At 38.3% G+C, this 24,301-nt stretch overlaps 1 protein-coding gene across 2 annotated transcripts in view; it reads right to left on the bottom strand.

The window, feature by feature from the left end:
• MAP3K9 (mitogen-activated protein kinase kinase kinase 9) overlaps positions 1-24,301 on the bottom strand; it is a 132,999-nt gene that overhangs the window by 17,812 nt on the left and 90,886 nt on the right. The window contains exons 3-10 of one of the 2 annotated variants that reach the window (XM_001368515.5): positions 21,963-22,143; positions 19,826-19,974; positions 18,294-18,469; positions 13,396-13,636; positions 7,574-7,696; positions 4,995-5,148; positions 2,319-2,387; positions 469-581 (exon numbers count right to left, since the gene is read on the bottom strand). In XM_001368515.5, coding sequence (XP_001368552.3) covers positions 469-581; positions 2,319-2,387; positions 4,995-5,148; positions 7,574-7,696; positions 13,396-13,636; positions 18,294-18,469; positions 19,826-19,974; positions 21,963-22,143 — 1,206 coding nt within the window. The remainder of the gene's footprint in view (positions 1-468; positions 582-2,318; positions 2,388-4,994; positions 5,149-7,573; positions 7,697-13,395; positions 13,637-18,293; positions 18,470-19,825; positions 19,975-21,962; positions 22,144-24,301) is intronic. The other variant, XM_003339490.4, reaches the window with a different exon arrangement.

The raw sequence follows: 24,301 nt of genomic DNA, 5'->3' as shown, positions 1-24,301 counted from the left end.
GAGCCAATATTTATTATTAAATAGAAGGTAAGAATTGAAAATAAAAGTATGACCAGCTGCTTCCTGCAGAATTAAGGAGAAGAAAATGCTTTAAGATTTATAAAGTGCTTTCTTCTCCTGAAAGTCATATGAGGTAGAAATTGTGAATATCACTAGCCCCATTTTACCAATGAGGAAACTGAATCTTGGAGAAGTGAAATAATTTGTTCTGGGTCATTAACTTAGCCATGATTTGAGCCCTGACTCCATGTCCAGCAATGTTGTACTAGACATCTCTTAAAAAATTTTTTTAACCAAACAGCTTAAGTGACTTGCCCTGGATCACACAGCTAGGAAGTATCTGAGGCCACATTTGAATTCAGGAAGATGAGTCTTCCTGACTCCAGGACGGACACTCTAGCCACTGCACCACCTGGATGCCCCATGGACATAGTGCCTCTCAACCATGACCCATAATGTTGCCCTTACCCATCTCAGCAAGGCTGGTAAAGCCTGGAAGGGCAGGAGTTGTCCTCAGGCCTTTCCCCAGATTTGGGGCACTGTTTGACCATTGCTTGTATCCATCCACCAGGGATTTAAGGCTGCATAAAGGAAATAAGAGAAATTATTAAACAGGTCATTGTCCCTTCTTTCTCCCACCCCCACCACTCCCTGGAAGCCCCTCAGACTCATGGCGAACCTTTTAGAGACTGAGCGCCCAAACTACAACCCTCACGTGGCATATAAGCCACCCCTTTACCCCAGACAGAGGAGGGAGAAAGTACTCCCATTGGACTATTGGGCAGAGGGGAGAATGATGTGAAAATCTCCTCAGGCTGGGTGGAGATGGGGAGGAGAGCAGCCCCCTCTGCATGCATGCCAGAGGCTCACCAACACAGTTCTAGGGGCGCTAAAGTCCAGGACTAGAAGGCTAACAAGAATCTGTCTATTTGTCAAAATAAAATCAATAAGATGCTATGGGACAAGAAAAGGAAAGAGTTGTTTTGCCCACTGCTATTGGGAACTGGTTAAGTTTGAGAATAGCAGTGTAATACTGATGCAGAAGTGGCAAGTGAATGGCAGGAGCAACAAAGAAGCTCAATCCAATGTACTTGCTCCCCCAAAATATTTATTTCTTTTGCTCATTTTAAGGTGGCCACAACTAATCCACAGAAACCAAACCCAACTAATTCATCCCTGTTGAAAAGTAAACTATAGGCAAGCCCCATGCAAACGGAAGTTCCAGCAGGAAACAGCTGGGCAGAGGTTGGAGCACCCACTCCAGTTGACTCTAGCTGGCATTGTATTTTTCAGATAATTTTATGGCATGTTTGGGTAGATTCCAAAGCAATCAGCTTACAAAAAAAAATATCAACAAACCCAAAAAAGGCACTCTGAGATATATGTATCACCCCAGTGCACTTTGGGACATAGGTATAAGTAAAAAATGACACTGTTCTCTTTTTAACCAGTTCTCCCAGAACCTTTCTTCCAAGCCATTTCAAAGTCATTAACTTGTGGTGACATATCAGTGACACTCCCAGGAAATAAGTCAGGTATCCAACAGGGCTGTTCTCATTCAACAGAAGAGTATATCAGAGACTCGGCTTCAATTCCAAGCAGACTACAAGACTACATGGTTTGCATGTTTTTGTTGGTCGAGGGGTTCCTACAGGGGAACAGTGGCAGAACTTGTCTATTACAACTGTTGCCCTGGAGACACCAGAACAACTATACCATCAGGTAAACTGAGGACCATTCCCACCATTACGACTCCATTCTGAAATTCCAGCTCAACAAAATGAGGGGAGAAGCAGCTTTAACTTCTCTTGGATACACCCTAGAATCCTACCCCAAGTGAACTGGTGGGATCTCCATTGGGACTCTGACCAGCTAAAAATTATTTGATCAATCACTTATTATGACCAAAAATTAGTGCCAATAATGGCTACTACATGGCTAACTAGAACTTACTGCCTGATAACACTGTCTAGAATCTCCCATGGTTCCATAGGGAATGACATCATGATCTGTGTAAAACACTAGGGGATAGACAACCAGGTATCATTTCTCAAGGTAGAGGGAGTTGCTGGGATCCAGTCAAAATGATAAAAAGAGCTAAAAAAAGCAAGGTCAAGTCCAGATTAGCCTGGTGATTTTCCCAAGGTGCACTGTGACGCTATTTTAAGTAAACAAAACATAAACCAAAAAATGAGTATAGCCCTAGAAGACCAAAGCTGAATCCCTTCATTATAGCTTCAGAAAACAATGAAAACGATGTGAATGATGGAAGCAGGTACCAACACAAAATGCATAGGAAGGGTGGAGCACAAACTCACCCCAAGTGAAAATGTGGAGACTCTGACAGGGCACATAAACCATTAGCTCTCTCTCGCTTCTGAGGAGATCTTCAATGAATAAAGAGAATCAACAATAACCATGTAGGGTACACTCAGATCAGTTACCCTCCCTCCGCATACATATCTGATGGTTGTACCATGGAGTTCTTGACTATTCTGAGTTATACCATCATCTATTACTCAGTAAAGAAAAAAACAATTTATCCTTCCTGGCCACACATGCCAAAGATTATGGATCAGAATTTAGGCCCAGTTTTTTAATCCTGGAAATGGTACATAGAAGAATATCAAGCATACAGTAACTGTTACTCAGGGTCCCTCCCTGGTGGGGGGGAAAGGAAGGAAGAAGGAAGGAAGGAAGGAAGGAAGGAAGGAAGGAAGGAAGGAAGGAAGGAAGGAAGGAAGGAAGGAAGGAAGGAAGGAAGGAAGGAAGGAAGGAAGGAAGGAAGGAAGGAAGGAAGGAAGGAAGGAAGGAAGGAAGGAAGGAAGGAAGGGAGGGAGGGAGGGAGGGAGGGAGGGAGGGAGGGAGGGAGGGAGGGAGGGAGGGAGGGAGGGAGGGAGGAAGGAAGGAAGGGAGGAAGGAAGGAAGGAAGGAAGGAAGGAAGGAAGGAAGGAAGGAAGGAAGGAAGGAAGGAAGGAAGGAAGGAAGGAAGGAAGGAAGGAAGGAAGGAAGGAAGGAAGCCATTTTAAGTACTTACTATGTGCTAGGCACCCTGCTAAGTGCTTTACAAATAATATTGAATTTTATCCTTGCAATAACCATGGCAGATAGGTGTTAATATGATTCTTATTTTCTTATTCTTATTTAACTAAGGCTAATAAAGGTTAAGTGACTTGCCCAAAGTCACAGAGCTAGCAAGTGCCTGAAGATTTGAATGCAGATTTCCTGGCTTCCAGGTCCAGTTCTCTGTCTACTACACTGCAAAGGAGAAATTCAAGGGCCAAGAAAAGAAGAAACATCTCAGTGAAGAACTACAGCTCAGGCCTTCTGGGGTATTTAACACAAAGTCCATAGACTCCTTGGAGTCTACTGTAGATAGATTTTGGTGGTGGGGCACATCTAACCAGATTTCAACATAATTGGCTACGTATTTTATTTTATGCATTTTAAAAACATGAATCCAAAAATGGATCCCTAGGCTTCACCAAACTGCCAAAGGGATCCAGGACACACACACACACACACACACACACACACACACACACACACACACACACACACACACACGCGCACGCACACACACACACACTATGAATCTTAAAACTTCTCAGACTCTACCTTAGAACATTTGGTTAAGGTTATTCCCTTATTGTAACAAATGAAGGTACTTGATCAGGAATGTATTGGGAATTTTAACATTACTCCACCCATACTTAGGCATACTTTAGGGGAAGATAAAATTGTAAACTCCTTACTGAACAATGAAAAGTCCCCAACTCATACTTATAGTGAAGCAAAAACCCTAAGCTAGGTCTATTTTTAGACCTAATACAAAAGGGTACTAAGTACCTATAAAAGTTAAATTAATCACTAAAAGGTCAAGCAACTTACAAAGGGCAAGCTTAGCAAAGAGGTGTGAAGTTTTAGTCTACCCAGAGAAGGTGATAACAAAAGAAGATGTGAACTAAGAATGGTCAGTCCTGGGGAAAATGTCTACTGTGATTGGTAGATGTGAAAATTTAGGGGAGGTGACATAAGAGAAATTTCTCTTTAAAAGGAGCTGGCTCTCTGAACTTAGTAGGGAGTTTGGAGTTAGTTTGGAGGAGCTGGCTCTCTGAACTGAGTTGGAGTTTGGAGTTAGTTGGAGGAGCTGGGTCTCTGAACTTAGTTCAGGAGTTGAGGATTTCAGTAAGAACTGGAGTTTTGCTTGGGACAAATCTTGTGGTGAGTGATTAAGGGCTGACTAGTCTCTCTTAAGGCTCAGGCCCTTAATTTGGCCGAGGCCCTTCATACTATTTTCTCTTATTCTCTCTCGCTCCCTTTCCTTAATTCCTTCGTTTGTATTAATTAAAATCTCCATAAAACCAAGCTGACTTGGGTATTTTCATATTTGGGAATTTTTCTCATGGCGACCACTTATTTTTTATTTAAAACAAGACACTAAAAATTATCTTTACAGTTTTGGCAATTCAGTCTTGAAACCCACATTTCTGCGGTTACAACACACACACACATACATAATCTCTTGACTAGGAAATTGAGGGCTTAAAAAAAATGGTGACCTTGGAATCTACTCTCAGCTCAAGGTGGTTTTCCAGGTGGCTGGCTAAGCCATTTCATCTGTTTAGACCTCAGGTTTCTCCTCTGTAAGGTGAAACTTTAATCCATGCCTCTCTCCTCCCCTTACTGGGATATGTTGTGGATGAAAGAGATAATACACTTTGGTCAAGAGCTCAGACCCAAGGCAGATTATCTGTTCTCTTTGAAATAGAAAGCTTCAGCACAGGGGATCTTTTTAAAGTGGAGACTATAGAGAAAACTGTAGAAGGACTTGGAGAAGCATTTCATGCCCATATTGTTCATTGACCCATGGTTATTCACCCACTGAGCCTTCCTATAGGAAAATAGTAAGCTTATTCTTCAGAGAAGTAGGTAAGTCCAGGCTTATCAATGTTAAGAAAGCTTTGTTATGATCACTTATAATTGGCTCTTACCCCTCATCTCCTGAGACAATTTCCTTCTGCCCAAGTGTGCTTGGTCCCCATGTACGTCCCTTCTTCTTCAGGGCCCTCTTCTCGTCTTCCTCACCTTCTTCCTTCTGGACAACTGAACTCCGACCCCAGGTTTTACTGCTTTCACTGGGTGTCACTGTGAGAGCCATAGGAGAGATAATCAGGTGAGATGTGGAAGCTAAACTCAAAAAACTTCCTTCATAGCCACCTCTTGCTTCCCACACTAGGTCTTGGAGGATGCAGAGAAGAAAGAGGAGAGCTAGAGGTTTGTGTGGCATGATATATATATATATATATATATATATATATATATATTATTTTTTTTAAAGCCTCATTTGGAGTTGGCAGGCATTGGATTAAAAATTCTGCCTCTGTTGTTTATTGCCCTTATGATACTAGGCAAATCTTTTTCTTTTTTTTCTAAACCCTTACCTTTCATCTTAGAATCAATACTCAGTATTGGTTCCAAGGCAGTAGATCAGTAAGGTCTAGGCAATGGGGGTTAAGTGACTTGCCCAGGGTCATATAACTAGGAAGTGTTTGAGGCCAGATTTGAACCCAGAACTTCCCATATTCAAGCCTGGCTCTCTATTTACTGAGCCACCCAGCTGCCCCATTGGACAAATCTTTAACCACTTTGTAAATGAAGTAAGGTGCTCTGTTATACAGTGTCTAAGACTTCTTCCATTTTAGATTCTTCTTAGATAGTGACACATTGAAGTTACATTTCAACTCGTTTCCTTGTAAAAAAAGAGGGATAAGATGATGTTTAAGATCATTTCCACCTCTAAACCTGTGATTCTATGACCCAATTGAGTACCTATCCCATTGCTGTACTTGTGTGAGTCATTTAGTTTAAAGAGATTCCCAAATCATACTTAAATTTGTTCTTAGTTTGCATAATTATCAATCAAAACTGAAGCTAAATCTGACCAGACATTGGTTTGAAATAGTCAAGAATCAAGACTTGGATGGGTTATTCTAGAGGTTGAGGGTGGAGATGGGGGTAGGCTGGGACAAAAGTTAATAAAAAGAACCTCAGTAAAGGGCTATACTACACCAGGTTTTCCCTGGATCTTTAGCACCCTCCCCTATCCTCATTTTTAGTGCTTGCCAGATCTCAAAATGACATTTGCATTTATTTATCTCTGTGTCTTGTATCCTCTTAGTAATAATAACAACAATAATAATGTAATAGCATTTAATTAATCATAATGCTGTAAACAATTAGCATCTTTGTAGTGCCTTAAGATCTGCAAAACATTTCACAAACATTATCTCATTTGATTCTTTCAACAACCCTAAGAGGTAGGTGCTGCTTTTATTCCCATTTTTTAGATGGGCAAACTGAGACAAACAGAGGTTAAAAGACTTGCACAGGGTCACACAACTAGTAAGTGACTGAGGATGGATTTGAACTCTAGTCTTCACAATTCCAGGCACAGTACTGTCTCAGTAGAAGGTAAATTCCATGAAGGCAGGCACTGTTTCATTTTTGTCTTAGCATATCCATTGAGTAATACAGCACCTCACACATAGTAAGGGCTTAAAATACTGTTTGCTGAATTCATTTTAAGGTTTATCAGAGGCACTGGGAGATGCAAGGCAGTACCAGGAAAAAGAAAGGATCAGAGGCTATAAGAAATAAAACAAGCCAAGAGGGGCAATCTTAGGACCTCTTTGTACTGCATGGGTGTGAAATATAGAAATACATGCATTCCCTCCATACCGTGACCTTCTCTATCCTGGTTTTAATATATTGTGAGTTGCCATAAGGAATTAAATGGGAATTTCTGAGGAATTTTGCAGATGCTGCAGATGACATGCAAAGGCCAGCAGATAACACATAAAATTTTTAAAAACTTAGACATGCATAAGATTTAGGTTTAGTGTTATATATTATCATTATTCGTACCATAAAAGAAAAAGAAAAAATTCAGACTTTTTCTCTGGTACAAAGAAGGACCAAAACATTTTATGTGAATTGTCTAGCTCTAAGAGGGTGCCATGCCCCTTACTCTGCAATATGGAAAGGATATCTGTAATTGTCAAGTTTCCTGTAATTAAACTGAGAAAAAACTACCTCTCTGAGGAGCATGGATGGGAGTAAGAGATTGGCAGACTAGTCAGAGAAAGGATCTAGCATTCCTTGGACAATGATGATATAACTTCACTGTGTTCCTAGTCTAGAAGAATCCACAATGGGGGAAGTCTTGGACTTTGTAACAGAAAACCTCTTACACCATTTACCAGTGAATAAGCTTCAAAGATATTTTTGGTTTCTATTTCTCTTTGATAGTTTTTAATTAAAAAGTTAAAAAAAAGACAGTTGTAAATATTTTAATGGAAGAAAGGTACCTGGCATGTGTGTATCTGTGTGTATTTAAATGGTAGAATGGTTTGTGGATTTTTCTGAGGTATGGATAGACAAATGGCTAAACCAGTGAATGATTGGACAGGTCAAGAGATAGCTCCTCTCCCCTTCCCAATAAAATGTATTCTGGAAAATTCACAGTAGAATCATGGCCCACCCTTTGTAAAGTCAGTAAACACCATCTTACACTGGATGGCTCTGAGTCGGGGAATGATGGTAGGACTTGCAGGAGGACTGGAGCCACTACTGATCAAACTCTTCCTTTTGTCCATGGTTGGAGATGCCTGCACAGTGAACTTGTGCTGAAAATCTAGTTATGGATGACACAAATAAAAAAAAATCTTTCATTAGGAAGATTAGTTTGTAATCAAATAATCCAAATAAAAGAATTGAAATTTCCCAGCAGGACCAAGGGACAGACATCAATTTCCTGATTTCAGCTTTATTATCTCATTTTTCTAGAACCTAAAGTCTAGAGACATAATAGAAGTATAAAAAAAAGGAAAATTCCTTTTTGGATTGGATTTCATTAGGGACACCACTGCGTCCAATTCAGGTAAACATCTTGGCATCAGAAACAATGACTACACATATGCAATAGAATATCCAGCATATAAAAAGTATTGAATTTCATAGTTATTCTGGGAAAAATCTGCCCAAAGACTTTGCTCCTCATATTCTAACAGGTCTCTACTGTACCTCTATTAGAAGAGGCAAAAACACAAAACCAACTGTGTTGCTATCGCTCATATGGATATGCAAGAATGAACACCATGTCCTTTAGTACAATCTTAACAGTGTGGAGAATGAATAAGGTAGGGGATGTGGGGCCAGAGAGCATGAAGACAGGAATTGTCTGCCAATTATATTGACCTAGGAAGAATGATCCAAATTCTAATATTTTCTAAGAACAATGTGCAAGACAAGTTAAGAAATGTCTATTAAATGTTCCCTTGGTGCATTTGTCTATGGCGATAATATAAAGACAACTCTTGGAGCACATTTTCTTTCCAGGGCACTACATTTGGCAAGATATTGTAGTTTTTGCCAGGGATAGAAAGACATGAGACATCCTCTCAGGGCTATTTTCTCTTATTTGTACTCCCATGCTAAGGGGTGACTGCTGCAGATTAAAGATAACCTGTGAGTCCACATTCCTAAAACTCATGAGCTCCTACCAGTGTCTTTATTTTTAATAGTCAGACGAGAGACATAATTAGCTCAAAGCAAAAGCATTTACTAAGACTGTAAGAACAGGAACTAAAAAAAATCCCCCCTCTAAACCTGGCTTATACTTTCCCATAACTGCACCCAGAGTTATTGGGAAGTCCTCTCCAACTATACAAAGTCAGTGTAGAAGAGTGGACACATACTTAAATGCACTAATAGAGAGACACACCCTTAGGAGACACATGAAGTTCAAGCAACCTCCACCTCTGGAACTGTAAGACCAATGTCCTTTCCCTTCTTATGGTTTCATCCTGTTGATGGCCGAGGCAGGTTATTTATGCAAGTTCCTTTAGCCTGTTCCTTTCCAAAGCTCGATTCCTGTTGGTCAGGGTTGGATTTCTTCTCAATTAATAAAGGTCAGAGGTCAAAGGTCCATAGAGCTAGTCTTACTGCCATTTGTTGAGCCTGGTTCCTACTAGGTGTGATTGTTAATGCTCATTGGGTCTCATCCAAATAATTGACTGATAACTCAAACTGACTCTAACTAAATGAATAGTTCCATTGCAAAGTACAATGACCAGTGAGGGAATGTGGGGGTAGGGTAGAGAGAAGAGAGAGATATCCTATCCACCAACACCCCTCAAAGACAAGGAGCAGTTTTTCCTCTCAAGGGCTGACTTCTTCTTCCAGAACTGACTCTCTTGTCTGCTGCCAATGATCACACTTCTTGGAGCTGGTTCCTGCCTTAACTGAATCCTTAGGGCATATTTCTCTCTTCATAACTCCATGTCTTCCCATTTTTTAAAGTAATTTGCTTATAATGTTTTAATACATGTCTTGCTTTTAAAAGGGCCACCAAGAACGTGGCCAGCCAATGGCTAATTCCCTCCTGATTTTATTAGTTTTGATTAGTGAATTTCTTTACATATAAAGGAGTAACAGAATATTGGCATGACTTCGCATTTTGTTTATATCTTTAATACTCCATTGTCTCTGTTACCCATTTCTTATTTTCTGTGATTTTAATATCTGAATGGGGGCAGGGAGACAGGGGTCTCTGCCTCTCTTTTTTATTTATTTTTTAAACCTTTACTTCTCTTTTAGGATCTATACTAAGTATTAGTTCCAAAGCAGAAGAGCAGTAATAGCTAGGCAATTGGGGTTAAGTGACTTGCCCAGGGTCACACAGAAAGGAAGTATATGAGGCCAGATTTGAACCTAAGTCCTATCTCCAAGGTAACCTAGCTGCCCTAATCACTGTAGACAAATAAGACAGAGTTCTTACCTTCAAAAATTTTGCAATCCAAAAGAACGGTTTAAAAAGAATTTTTAAAAATAAAATAATTTAATTTTGTGTTTTTTAGAACCCTTCCCTTCCATCTTAGACTCAATATCACATATTGGTTCCAAAACAAAAGAATGGCAAGGGCTAGGCAATGGAGTTAAGTGACTTGCCCAGGATCACACAGCTAGGAAGTGTCTGGGGCCAGATTTGAACTCAGGACCTCCCATCTCTAGGCCTGGCTCTCAATCCACTGAACCACGTAGTTGCCCCCTTAATTTTGTGTTTTGGTACATCTTACAATTGGCCAAATACAGTTTATGAACATACCTATGTTGAGGGACACTTGTGGTATGTTTCTGTGCAGTAAAGCTGATTTCCAATAAATCACACAACAAAATTAGTCTCATTGCTTTAAAGTAACAGCCTTCAAATTGGCAGCTAAATACATCTAGGCTACCATGCCATAACCCCCTAAGGTCATGGGATCTCCTGATTGGTGGATGAGAAGATGAATCACATTCCACTTTCCTAAAACAGCCAATCACTGGGCTTATTTCCAATGCAACCACACCTAACTTTTCCCTATTGGCACCAGAATCCCCCAACTACATTGCTTCCTATTGCTCACTCTTTCCCTCTCTGTCAGGTGTTAGTTATGACCTAAGTCTAGCCCAGGAACCCACAATAATAGCTATGTAGATTCCATTAGAAAAAAATCTTCCTCCCAATATATTCACTCTGCCCCAAAACCCATCATCTTGTGCCTGCAGCAGGCACCTCTCAGATAGCTCAGAAGCAGTAACCTTTGAGGAAAAACTCCACACCTCTTTTTGTTTTGGGTGGTAGACATGCATGGAGGAGTTGCAATCTTCATCACAGATGTTACTACATTATTTTTCCTCCCTAATGTATAACTATTCGAAACCATTTATGTGCTCCTCCAAATTTCTAGTCCCCCCGGTTTGCCAACTTAATGTCATCTTTGACACCTCTTTTTTTACATACCCCATATATCCAATCAATGGCCATATCTTTTTCTGTATTACACCTGTCACATTGGTCCCCTTCTCCCTGCCTAGTGTCACCACCTTCTTTCAAGCCTTGAGCAGCTCTCATTTGGACTATCTATTTGGAGTGCTGAGCCTGGAGTCAGGAAGAACTTATCTTCCTGACAAGTTACTTAATCCTGTTTGCCTCAGTTTACTCATCTGTCAAATGAGTTGGAAAAGGAAATGGCAAGCATCTTTGCCAAGAAAACTCTAAATGGGGTCATAAGAGTCATATATGACTGAAATAACTAAGCAACAATGGCCCTTCAATTGGTCTTTATGCCTTAAGTCTCTCCCCACTCCATTTCATCCTTCACAAAGCTGCCAAAGTGAATTTTCCAAAGTGTGTGTATGTGTGTGATCATGTCAAACTCCTTATTCAATACATTCCAGGGGCTCCCTGTTTATCTTAGGATCAAATTTAAAACTCCTCTATTTGCACTTTTTTTTAACCCTTGCCTTTTATCTTAAAATTAATACTGTGTATTGGTTCCATGGCAGAAGAGTGGAAAGGGCTAGGCAAAGCACCTGAGCAAGTGTCTGAGGTCAAATTTGAACCCAGGACTCCCCAACTCTAGGCCTGGCTTTTAAACCTAGCTACCCCTATTTGAACATTTAAAACCCTTCACAACCTGACTCCAACCTACTTTTCTAACATGATTATATATCACTCCACTTTTTGCACTCTATGGCTGAGATAAACTGACCTTGCTTTTTCTCGCACCCATATAAAGTTACAATTGAATGTCCAATTATGAAGAGGAAACTAAAGTATGATGCAATCCATTAGGCAAAACCATGTAAATAAAGAAGAATGAATTTATAGTGAAAACTTTCTGCTGAAATGAAATCAGAGATAATTCCACTTTTGCTTGTTTTTGCAATGTGCATAATGAATTGCTCCACAAAGAGAAACCTAACTGGAGTGGAAGAGCAATGATGTTCACTGGCTATTATGCCTTATTCTTTGATTGCTGTATTGTATTGTAAGCCTTTTAACAAAATAAGCATCAAACTACCCCCAAAAAATTACTTGTCTGGCCTGATACACTGATCAAATTAAATTAGTAATTGCTAAAGAATACTTATTCTTTCACAAGTCAACCCTCTCCCCCAGTTCAAAGGAGTTTTTCAAGGATTTTGAACCAACTTCAATCAAAATCCTCAGGAGCAAAAAGAGCTTTTGTGCCAAATAAATAAATGTAGATGCACTGGGAATACATACTCAAAAACTTATTTCAAAATAGGGGAGGGTACATGATCAAAAATTATGAAAATGGGGGCAGCTGAGTGGCTCAGTGGATTGAGAACCAGGCCTAGAGATGGGAGGTCCTGTGTTCAAATCTGACCTCAGGCACTTCCTAGTTATGTGACCCTCGGCACGTCACTTAACCCCCATTGCCTAGCCATTACCACTCTTCTGCCTTGGAACCAATACATAGTTTTTAAAAAATATTTATCCTCTTATTCTATTAATTCTAAGATGGAAGGTAAGGGTTTAACAAAACCTGTGAAGGCTATTGCTTTATCATAACACCACAAAACATATGTATACAGAGGCATATGTACATATGCAAAATGTATATATAAATGTAAATATTACACAGGTATATTATAACATATTTAACACCATGTAAATGTATTTATGTATATATTGTATATGGCCATATATGTTTGTGTGGTATTATAATGTGTTGGTATACACATATTCCCCATCATACATGTGCAGTTAGGTGGCACAATAGATAAGAGTGCCAGGGATGGATTCAGGAAAACTCACCTTCCTGAGTTCAAATCTGATCTTGAACACTTCCTAGATGTGTGACCCTGGGCAAGTCACTTAACCCAGTTAGCATCAGTTTCCTCATTTGTGAAATGAGCCAGAGAAGGAAGTGGCAAGCCACTCCAGTATCTTTGTCAAGAAAACCTCAAATGGGGTCACAAAGAGTCAGACATTACTGAAACAACTAAACGACAAAAAACAATAACAAAAAATGTTCATACATATTCATATATGTATGGGGAGGGAAAGAACATGAATCGTAACCTTAGAAAAATATTCTAAATTAATTAAATAAAATTTTAAATTAAAAAAATTTTAACAATCTATATTGAATCTCTCTATGCATATATATGTGTGTATGTGTGTAGAACTAAAATAAATATTGACATCCAGATATTTATATGAGTTTGTAGCTATATTCTTATCTATCTAGTCAACTGAGAGTCTCTCCAGTTCTTTTGTTCTAACACTCTGCCCAGGCACAGCTTTCTCCCGGAGGCTTTCCCAGCCCCTTCCACTGCTCTATGTCTTAGGTGTGTTGGTATCCACCATCTAGGTGTACCTGTTGCCTCCCCTGATATTCCTCAAGAGCAGAAAAGGTTTTCTTTTGTCTCTGAATCTCCAGTCCCAGGCACTGTGCCCAGCACTGAGTAGGAGCTTAGTAAATGCTTGCTACCAGATGATGGTATCTTCTAGGCTTTCGGGCTACTCAAAGCACAGACCTGAAGGGAGGCTGATGCGGTTGCCATCCTTGAGTTTCAGTCGGTTCTTCTTAAACTTGCCCTTGCGTTTCTTCACTCGGGGCTTCTCTTGACACAGCTGATGGATAATGATGTTGAGCTCCCTCTCAAGGATGTCGATCTCCCGCTCTGCCAGCTCCTGCTCTCGGCGCCTTAGTAACTCCTCGTGGTTCTTCTGTTGAAGGGCTGCCCGGGTCAGCTCTTCCTCCCACGTACGAAGCTCCTATCAGAGAGAGAAGAAGAAGAAAAGAATGGGCACAGGAAGGGGATGGGTGGCAAAGCCTTACCTTCTGTCTTAGGATCAGTTCTAAGCCAGAAGAACAGCAAAGGCTAGACAATGGAGGTTAAATGACGTGTGCAGTCATATGACTTAGGAAGGATCTGTGCTGTATAGCTGCTCCTCTTTCCACAATTTTCTTTTTTATCTAATTTCTAAATTACAAATTTGCTCTTCTCCAACTGATTTCACATTGTTGCCACTACCTATACTCCCAAGCTGAGACTTACTAATAATCTCTCAGGACCTATACAATGCAAGAAGGGTAAAACTAACTGTGTGACCATAGGCAAGTCTCTTCATTTTTCTTGCTGTCAGCCTTCTCTTGTATAAAATCAATGGATGGCTCAGTGGTTTGAGAGCCAGGCCTAGAGTCATGGAGGTCCTGGGTTCAAATCTGACCTCAGACACTTCCCAGCTGTGTGACCCTGGGCAAGTCACTTGACCCCAATTGCCTAGCCCTTACCACTCTTCTGCCTTGGAGCCAATACACAGTATTGACTCCAGGACGGAAGGTAAGGGCTTAATAAATAGATAGATAGATAGATAGATAGATAAATGAATAAAACCAAGGGATAATATTAAATAATTTTTCAGGTTTTTTCAATAATCTGCAAATATTTATAAAGTAAAATTTCTGTGCCAGGTGCTAATGATCATAAAAAATTAATATAATAAATTATTATATATAAATTACAATATATAAATTAAAATAATAAATTAAGTGATGCAGTGGATAGAATACTGGGCTTGAGGTCAGGAAGACTCTTTCTCTCTGAGTTCAAATCTGGCCTCACTCAGCTACTTTCCCAGGGTCACACAGCTAAGAAGTGTTTGAGACCAGATTTGAACCTAGGACCTCCCAACCCTAGATCTGAGACACTATCCACTGTGTTTCCTAGCTGCCCCACTTCCATAATTTTAGACTCATAATCAAATAAGCTCTATTTGGAGGGCCCTTCATAGAATTAAGAATGTTAGAACTGGAAGAAATTTAAGAAGTCATTCAGGCCTAGTCCACTTCACATTTGACAAATGAGGAAACTGAGGCAGGGTGATTAAGTGATTTTTTTTTCAAAGAAGCACATGTATTTATATCATAAGACAGCAAGGCTAAGTGGATAAGACAATGAACTATATTTGTAAAGTCCTTGAGAACAGAGAATATTTCATTTTTGTCTCTGTGCCTTTAGCACCTGTGGCTGACACAGTCCTCAGAACATTAAAGGCACTTAAAAAATGATTGTTTGGAGGGGGAAGGGAGAGAGAGAATTTGGAACTCCAAAATTTAAAAGAAAGTTAAATTATTTTCCCATGTAAATTTAATGAATGTGGAGTCAGAAACACCTGGGTTAGAGTCCTCCTTTTCACACTTAACTAGCTGTGTAACAATGGCCAAGTCACTTTAAATCTCCCTGAACCTCACTTTTTTTTAAATCTATAAAATGGGGATAAGAATATCTGTAGTACCTACCCTACAAGATTGAGAAGATCAATTGAATTTGTATATAATGGGTATAAAGCTCTTTGCAAACTTAAATCACTATGTAGAATGTTCCAAAAAGGCTTTAAGCTTTTCTAACTTACCTTTGGGACACCCTGCATAAATAGGATCATCATTATCATTATTACATCTTCATTTTTCTGGTGAACAAATCCAAGCATGGTTGTATCATCTCTAACCTAACCTGCAAAGTTCTTGGTCTCTTGTTCAATCAATCAGCCAATAAGCATTTATGAAGTGCCTACTATGTGCCAGGCATTGTCCCAAGTGCTACTCCATAGTGAGGAGGAAAAGATAAGGTTTCCCAAGAGCTTGAAATTAATTTGCTCCATGAACCAGCAAACAGAATGCAAGAGCCCTTATCACTACTCAGTGTATAGCAAAACAGTCATGTAAATAGGGCCATTGAGCCTCAGGTACATCTAGCCTCTAAGCATCCATTTTGTCATTATGATTGTGCCCTAGGTACAGAGTGTGAAACTGAGGTAGAAAGAACTTCCCTAACATTTCATGAGTCATTCCATGATGAAATTGAGATTAAAATTTCACATGTATAATTGATATCACAGGAAGGAGAGAATTTGAAACTCAAAAAGAATTTTCTTTTTAATGAATGTTAAGAAATTTAAGCAAATCCTAGGAGTCTACCATTAAGAATCTTGGGTTTGATCCAAGAGCCAGCAATTACTTCAGGAAGATTATGGTTAAATACAAAAGGATGATTCTCTTGACTAAAGAAGTCAGGAAAACCATCCCCACATTTGAACTCAGGGTTTCTTGACTCCAGACTTAGTGCCTTTCTCTGATACTTGATTCCATGATAAGCACACAATACTGAAGACTGGATGTCAGACAAATGGGGGAATGCAACGTGGAAAAGAAGGCAAACAAGCAATTTAGTGAGGCAAACACCTGAATTCTTAGAAGCCCAGCAAAAAAGATGGCATTGAAAGGGAGAAAACAACCCAAAATACTGAAATCTCTAAAAAAGTAATTTATGTAAAATAATTAGGTCCAGAAAGAGACAAGAGGTTTAGTTGTAATGTTGCTATGGCAAAATATTAGTTACTGAAACTTAAATACTTCTTATAAACCCCCATCTGCCGGAAACTGGGTCTAAAAGAAGATAAATTTTGGAGGCAGAAGGGGAATAAAGGAGAGGGAGAACTAATGGGAAATAAAAGACAAAAAAAACAGAGACCAGATGAAAAGGGGAGAGCTATCAACTCTATCTCTTCATATTAGTTTTTCCTCAAAAATAGATTCTTCAAAGTTGTCATTAAGAAATAGAGGAGAAGCAAAGAGGAGGAAAATAAATGAAGGGGGAAAGTAGGGAGGAAGAGAGAAAAGGGAGGGAGAAAAAGAGACCAGAAGAAATGAAGGGAAACAGACTGAATTGCTTGACAGCTCCAGGAGTGGGGAGGAAAGAAGGGAAGGAGACAATTTGAATCATATAATGTTGGAAAACTTATGTGGAAATTTGTCATTAAAATAAAAATTAAATTAAATTTTAAAAAAAGAATAAAGAGAAGGGATAAAAAAATAGAAGGAAAGAAAGGGGAAGAGAAGAAAAAGTAGGAAAAGGGAAAGGAAAGAATAAATTTAATGGATCTTTATAAATGCAAAGCTTCCCTACAGGAAACACAACCCCTGGGAGCCTAGCATGAACTTTTCAACTTCTTCCTTCTTTAGGGAAATAAACCTGTTACAAATAATTATTCTGAGCCCTCCAAATCCTTTGCTCTCTTATGTGACTCCTCCTTCCCTGTGGGGAGAACAAAAGGATTTTGAAATCACGGAATAATTATGTTTAGTTGGTTGATTTTGCTATTAAAGGGAAAAGTTGAAAAGTTCAAGATGGTTGCAGCATCCCAGATCCTTCCTTCATCTCTGCTGGTTCCTATGAGTGGCAAGATTTTGAGCTTATGGGTCCCTTTCCTCTAGGAAGCTCACACCTGTCCCTCATAGAGACTGACTCACTCTCGTAGAACCTAAAACAGCAGCAATAATTACAATTAACAGAGGTGGATAGGGCCCATGGTGGTTGGCATTAATAGGAGAGCCACCAGCCTGAAAGAGTCATCACTCTTAAGTCAACAGCAGTACTTTGCTTGGGAATTACAATAATTCCTAATTTACAATCTGAAGTGCTAACTTTATATGAGTAAAAGCCCATTAAGAGGCACTTCCATGGATGAAGTTGCATAAACTCAAACCACATTCATGTGATTATGCAGAGTGAGGAAAGATACCTCACTCACTACAAGAAGCCAGAATATACTTCTTCTCTTTGTCCTTTCAAATACCTAAGGAACTGTGACTTTCATCAGCTTGGAGAACTCCCGGGTGGAAACTTGATACACAGACAGATCACATCCTTCCTGCCTTAATGGTAAAGTCTTAGGGAGTTGCCTGAGGCTCATAGAGACAAAGTACCTTGTTCGTTGGTATCCACATCAAAATTATACCTGTAAATTGACAAATGTCTTTTTTTTATTTACTCAAATAGCATACAATGATAAAGAAATTTAACCTATATTCAACAATGAAAATATTTTTGAAAATGGTACAGTTAGGCACTTGTGAGAATAAGTTCTTTTTTTTTTCTTTTGGACCAAACTTTTGATGTTGTTGGCATAAGAAAACTTCCTTGAACAATAGATTCTGCAATTTGTGTTCTTCTAAAAGAATTTAGGGGCCTGAGAAGTTAGGTTCTTTGCCTAGGGTTACACAGTTATTTGTAAGTATGGGAGGCAGGGTTTGAAATCGGGTCCTTCTGATGCTACTAAAAGTCCAATGCTTATTCCATCACCTTGCTGCTTTCTTTCAATATGGAAGATAAGTGGACAATCCTATAAGGATAGGGTGTTGCAAAGAGCTTTGCCCTTTTATTCCTGCCATATCTTGGGAAGAAAAAACATTCTATACCATTTCTAGCAAAACTTGAAGTTTAGAAATTCCCTTCCTTTTGCCTAGAAAAAAATCAGCTCTCACACTGTAATAAATAAGGAGGTGCAATTATTAGAGTCAGTGAGATATGGCCAGATTCCACCTATGGCTGGGTTGACCCATTGATGGGTAGATGTGCTCATTCTTTACCTTTTCTTTGGCTCTAAGTTGGTCAAACATCTCTTGAATCTCATGTTTCCAGTCATCCTGCAGACAGTGGAAGGAATCTTTGGGCATTTCAAAAAAGCCAGACTCCTCTATAGTGGTGAGTTGGTCCAGAATATTCATGAAAGATGGTCGTGAATGGGGGTCAGGATTCCAGCAGTCTAACCAGGTTAGACACAGATAAATGAAAAAGACAGGAAGAAGTAAATATTACAGTTAGAATATGAGTTGACCAGGTTTATCCCAATTCTTCCTCTCATCTTCCCTACCTGAGACTCCTGAATGGGGAAACTGTTGCCACTAACAATAGCCAAGAATTAGGGAAAATGCCAGTCTTGAAAATTACATCAAAATGATAACTCCTATTTTATAGCAAAGGAACAAGGATTGAGGAAGGAAATTTGAGATGTCTAAAGTCACTAGAATAGCATCTAAAATTAAACTCTTGGGTCCTATTTTCTAGGCCAATTAACAAAAAAATTAATACAACAGACCACTAATAGAAATATCAGTCATAGTTCATCATATTTTAAGATAGATGGTTTCTTACATCTATAATCTCATATATTTACATAAAAACACAAATATACATATCATTTAAATATATATGTATATATATAAATATATATATGTACACACACATACATATATACACATACATACACATACACACACTCAGGCACAGACTATACATATCACTTCCCTCATCAAGAAGATCCAACGGTTCCATCTTCCCTTTAGGATAAAAATGCAAATTCCTGTTGGCAAAGTCTTAGGTGGAAGGACCCATAGCGGACTCCCAGTCTAAAGTCATTTTTATCACAGTTGAACAAACTTGAGATAAGAGATATTAAATGTCACTATTGGAGATAGGGCTCAAACCCAAATTCTCCCAATTCACTTTTGAATCAATGGATTAAAAATTGCAGGATTGGAGTCAAGGGATTCCTAACACCATAGATTTTGAGCTGGAAGAAATTAAGAGATCATCCAATCCAACCCCCTCATTTGACAGATTTAGGAACAGAGTCCCAAAGAGGATAAGTGACTTGCCCAAAATGACATAGGTATGAAGTAGCAGAAATCAGTTTTTATTCCAAACCCTGTAATATTTTTCTCTTTATTGCACTACTGCCTTTACGTCAGGGCTCTACTCCCAGCTCTGTCATTAAATGCATGGCATTCTTTAAGTTCCTGAGCTCAGGGTCTTATTTTCCTTGTCTGAATGACCCCTCCCGGTTCAAATGTTCTACACATTCAAAATCAAATTCACAGATTTTGTTGCTTGCTAAGTCAACCCTTTCTATCACGGGTATGAGCTATGAGAAGCACTTAGGAGCTCAATCTAGGAAAAACTATAAAGATGGTAAAATAAATATTATTCCCATCAACCATAGGACTTCCACCAGGGATGACTAATATAAAATGTACTCTCTTGGTAAATTATGTTAGAAAAACCCAATAGCATCACACCACAGTACTCCCTTACTTTCCATTCCAGTTAGGAGGTCACTTACCTTCCATAAGTTTGGTAAAAGGTTCTGGGCATGTAGAAGGAATGGGAAGGGCAAGCTTATTCATGGCAACCCCATAGGCTACTGCTAAGCCATCTATTCCTCGGAAGGGCACTTCACCTGTCAGCAGCTCCCAAAGCAGCACACCATAGCTAAGGAGATACAAAGACAAAGGTTCCATAGGAAATCACATATCCTACTGAATGACCATGGCTTATATGCCAAACACAGAAAAGGTTTCCCATACTAATGGGAAGCCAATGGACAACATATGGCTATTATGATTTGGCATTCTTGGAGAGTACTTTTTGGCAATGTGGCACTATAGAAAGAATATTGGTCTTGGAGTCAGGAGACTGAGTTCTAGTTCCAATATAATCCTCCATTAGAATGTAAGCTCTGGGGAGCTAGATAGCACTGTGGATAAGAGAGGCAAGTCTGGAGTTGGTAGTTGGGAGGACCTGGATTCAAATATGGCCTTAGACAAAGAATTGGAAATTGAAAGGGTGTACGCCAATTGGGGAATAGTTGAACAAATTGTGGTATGTGATGGTAATGGAATACTATTGTGCTGTAAGAAATGATGAACAGTGTGATTTCAGAAAGAGCTAGAATGATGAATTGATGCAGAGTGAAAGCAGAACCAGGAGAACACTGTACACAGTAAGAGTAACACTGCAGAATGATCAATTGTGAGAGACTTAACTATTCTAGGCAATACAATGATCCAGGAAAGTTCTGAGAAACTTAGGACAAAGAATGCTATCCAGAGAAAGAATTGTTGGCCTCTGAATGCAGATCAAAACACAAAATATTTCACTTAAGTTTATTTGGATTTCTGTTCAAGGTTTTGTTTTTTTGTGATTATTCTCTTACAAAAATGATCAATATGGAAATATGTTTTGCATGATAATACATGTATAACCCAGATCAAATTGTTTGCCAGTTCTGAGAGGTAGGAAAGAGTGATAGAGGTTTCCCAGACCGTAACTCCAGTTCTAGTGTTTGAAACCTCTATCACAGAAGGGAGGAAAGAAGACAATTTGAATCATGTAACTTTGGAAAAACTCATGTGGAAATTTGTTTTTACATGTAATTGGTAAAAAAAAATAAATCTTTAACATAAATAAATAAATAATGCTCTAACTTCACCCAAAAAATCTGGTTTTAGACACTTCTTAATTGTGTGATCCTGAGCAAATCACCTAATCCCAACTGCCAAATCCTTACCCATCTTCTGCCTTGTAACTATACTTAGTATCAATTCTAAAACAGAAGATAAGACTTTTTTAAAAAAAGGAAAAAATCTGATAACATTTACTCATATACAATGATACTAATTACCTACTGTTACTAGTTCAGCCCTCTTAATCTTATAGATCAGGAAAATAATCTGAGGTTTACAACTGATTTGTCCAGTCACACAGGGAATAAGAAGAAAAGCTAGGATCTGAACCTATGTTCCATTACTCCAGTTCTTTCTATTATACCACACTGAAAAATCCCACTGCCATCTTCCCCATGTCAAAGAACATAGGACAATAAAACAGTTGCTTGAAAAAATACATGTATTTTAATATATTGAGTATACCCAAATAGTAATAATCATATACCCTGACTGAGTATGGTAGACATCTGTTTTAAGCCTTTATAGCTAGAACAAGAGTTCTTAACCTTGGGTCATGAACTTTTTAAAAATTTTTTTAAATTCTATTTCAATATAATTTGTTTCTTTTGAAAGTGTTGTTTCCTTTGAAATTCCTATGAAATTCTATTTATTTTATGCATTTAAAATATTATTTTGAGAGTCAATATTAGGAATCCATGCTCTAAAACCAAGGTGTTGGTCTGTATTTAATTACTTAGTATCTATAGGCTATGCTACAGATTAGTATCTGTAGATAACATGATTTAGAGGGCAATCAGATATCTTCTCTGAACTATGGTGTTTCCATATGATAATCTGGATTTCCCAGGAAATTTCACTACCAAGTGAGCATAATGGATATTAGCTTTGTATGAGTTTCAAAGACCATCCATCTATTTTGGGGTTCTCATCCAATTTGGGGATCCCATGATCCTAAACAATACTCAGATTCCTGAAAAGTCTGGGTGGTTGAAATGATCTGAGAACACCTACCTCCACACATCACTGCCTTTGGAGAACATGGAAGAGCGGATGACTTCAGGGGCCATCCAAGCATAAGTCCCAGCTGCACTCATCTTGGTGGTTTTGTGCCATTCCCGAGCCAGGCCAAAATCAGTGATCTTCAGAATCTTGTTACTCAAGTCTCCATTCTCAACCTTCTGGAGGATCAATACTGCACAAGGATAGAGAAAGGGAAGAAAAAAAGATTAAACAATCAGCAGAATAACACAAATAGTCCTGTTAAATAGTGTCCCTTTTATAAAATACATTGTCCCCAGAAGGGAAATGATGCTAGTATTTTCCTCATTATTATCCCATAATTAGGTTAAATACCTTGCCCAAAATACATAGGTAGTAAATATTAGAGCTAAAACTCAAAACAAATTGTTCTGACTCCATGTCCAACTCTATTTTTCATTACACTAGAAGTATCCAACCTTTTGCAACTGCTATTTGTAAGAGTTCCCTAGATGCTAATCATTTGAGCTCCTCAAGGCTGATTATTTATTACATAGTAGCAGCTCCCATTTTATCATTCTTTAAGGCTTACAACACACTTCCTTCACTGTCACCATATAAGTACAGTATCTTCATTTTGCAAATGAGAAAGCTGAGCTCAAGAGGGGAAACATGAAGAAGAATGTTGTAGTGAAAAAAAAAATACCAGACTTAAGAGTCAAATTTGAGTTTAAATCTTGCCTTACTACTTTAAGCAAATCATTTACCTCTGTGGACCTTAGCTTCCTCATCCATCAAGTGAGGGAAATGGTCTCTTCTTTTCAGAGCTGGGGGACTACAGGTATGTAATATTGCACATACTACCCAAGTGATGTGTTAGCTTGTTTTTACTGAAATGCTTTTTTAAAGAATTATTATTATTCTTTCTTCCTAAACGTGGAAAAATTGTATAAAAGATAGAGACAATCAGAAAGGAAGGTGATATAAAAATAAAAGATATCTGCTAGCTACTGCAAAAAGACAAAATAAAGAAATTGAGAGAATAAGCATAGGTAAAGATGGAAAGCATAGCTTTTTTGCGAATGATTGGATGGTTTATTTAGAGAATCTGAGAGATTCAATTAAAAATTAATTGGAATGATAAATAATTTCTGAATGATGGAAGAATATAAAAGAAAACCCATGAAAATCATCAGACTTTCTGTTTTAAAAGCAAGAAAAGATGGAAAAACAAATTACATTCAAAATAATGACAGACTGTATAAAAATGTGTATATCCATCTACCATGACAGACTCAAAGGCTTATATGAGGCTTATATACAAGGACAAAATACTCAATAGAAATAAAGGAAAATAAAAATGGCAAAGATATAAATTGATCATGCTTGAGCCATGTTGATGTAATAAAAGTGATACTAGCCAAATAAGTTTAGTGTCATTACAATCAAACTACCAAAGTACTATTTTATAGAATTTGAAAAAACAATAACAAAATCATCTAGAGGAATAACAGATCAAAAATGTAAAGCAAATAATGGTGGAGAAAGCACTAATGAAAGGGATCTAGCAAGTACCAGGGCTCAAACTATTCTATAAATCAGTTATCATTAAAACTATTCAGTATAAGGTATTTTTTTTAAAAGATGATCACTGAAACAGATTAAGTTAATAGGATCCAGAAGGAATCAAACTTAATAGCACCATATTTGATAGGCCCCAGGACACCAACTACTGAGGGAAGGACAAATGTTTGACAGAAACTGCCAGGAAAACTGAAAAGCAGTCTGGCAGAAACTAGGTTAAGACCAACATCTCACATCACAACACACACACCACAATTGACCCCAAATATACCCAGGACTTAGATATAAAAGTGTAATCATTAAAATAAATGGAGCAGGATCAAGGAAGAAGACATTTTTCATTACTATAGGTAGGGGAAGAATTCTTTATCAAATTAGAGTTAAACAAAATAAAGATAAAAGAAAGAATTTTGAATATATAAAACTGAAAAGCTTTAAGAAAGTTATATTTAAAAGGAAAACTGTTAGATGGGGAGGGAGGAATATTTGTAGTAAATACATCTGATAAGAGTTCTGAGAGCCAAGATAAGTAGAGAATTGATAACAAATATATAAGAAAAAGAGCCATTCCCTAATAAATAAATGGGCAATAGATTCAATCAGGTTTCTCTCCAAATATGAAAATAAGCTTTCAGCAATACTATGAAAGAAATGTTCCAGATACTACACACATATCAGTCAGTCAATCAACACACAATTATTAAGTGCCTACAATGTCCTTGACACTTTGCTCAGCATTAAGTATAGAAAAGGAAAAAAGAAAGCAAAAAAAAAACTAGTCCCTATTC

The sequence above is a fragment of the Monodelphis domestica genome, chromosome 1, assembly GCF_027887165.1.
Source record: "Monodelphis domestica isolate mMonDom1 chromosome 1, mMonDom1.pri, whole genome shotgun sequence".
Classification (NCBI taxonomy): domain Eukaryota; kingdom Metazoa; phylum Chordata; class Mammalia; order Didelphimorphia; family Didelphidae; genus Monodelphis; species Monodelphis domestica.
This window is presented reverse-complemented; position numbering and strand designations above follow the sequence as displayed.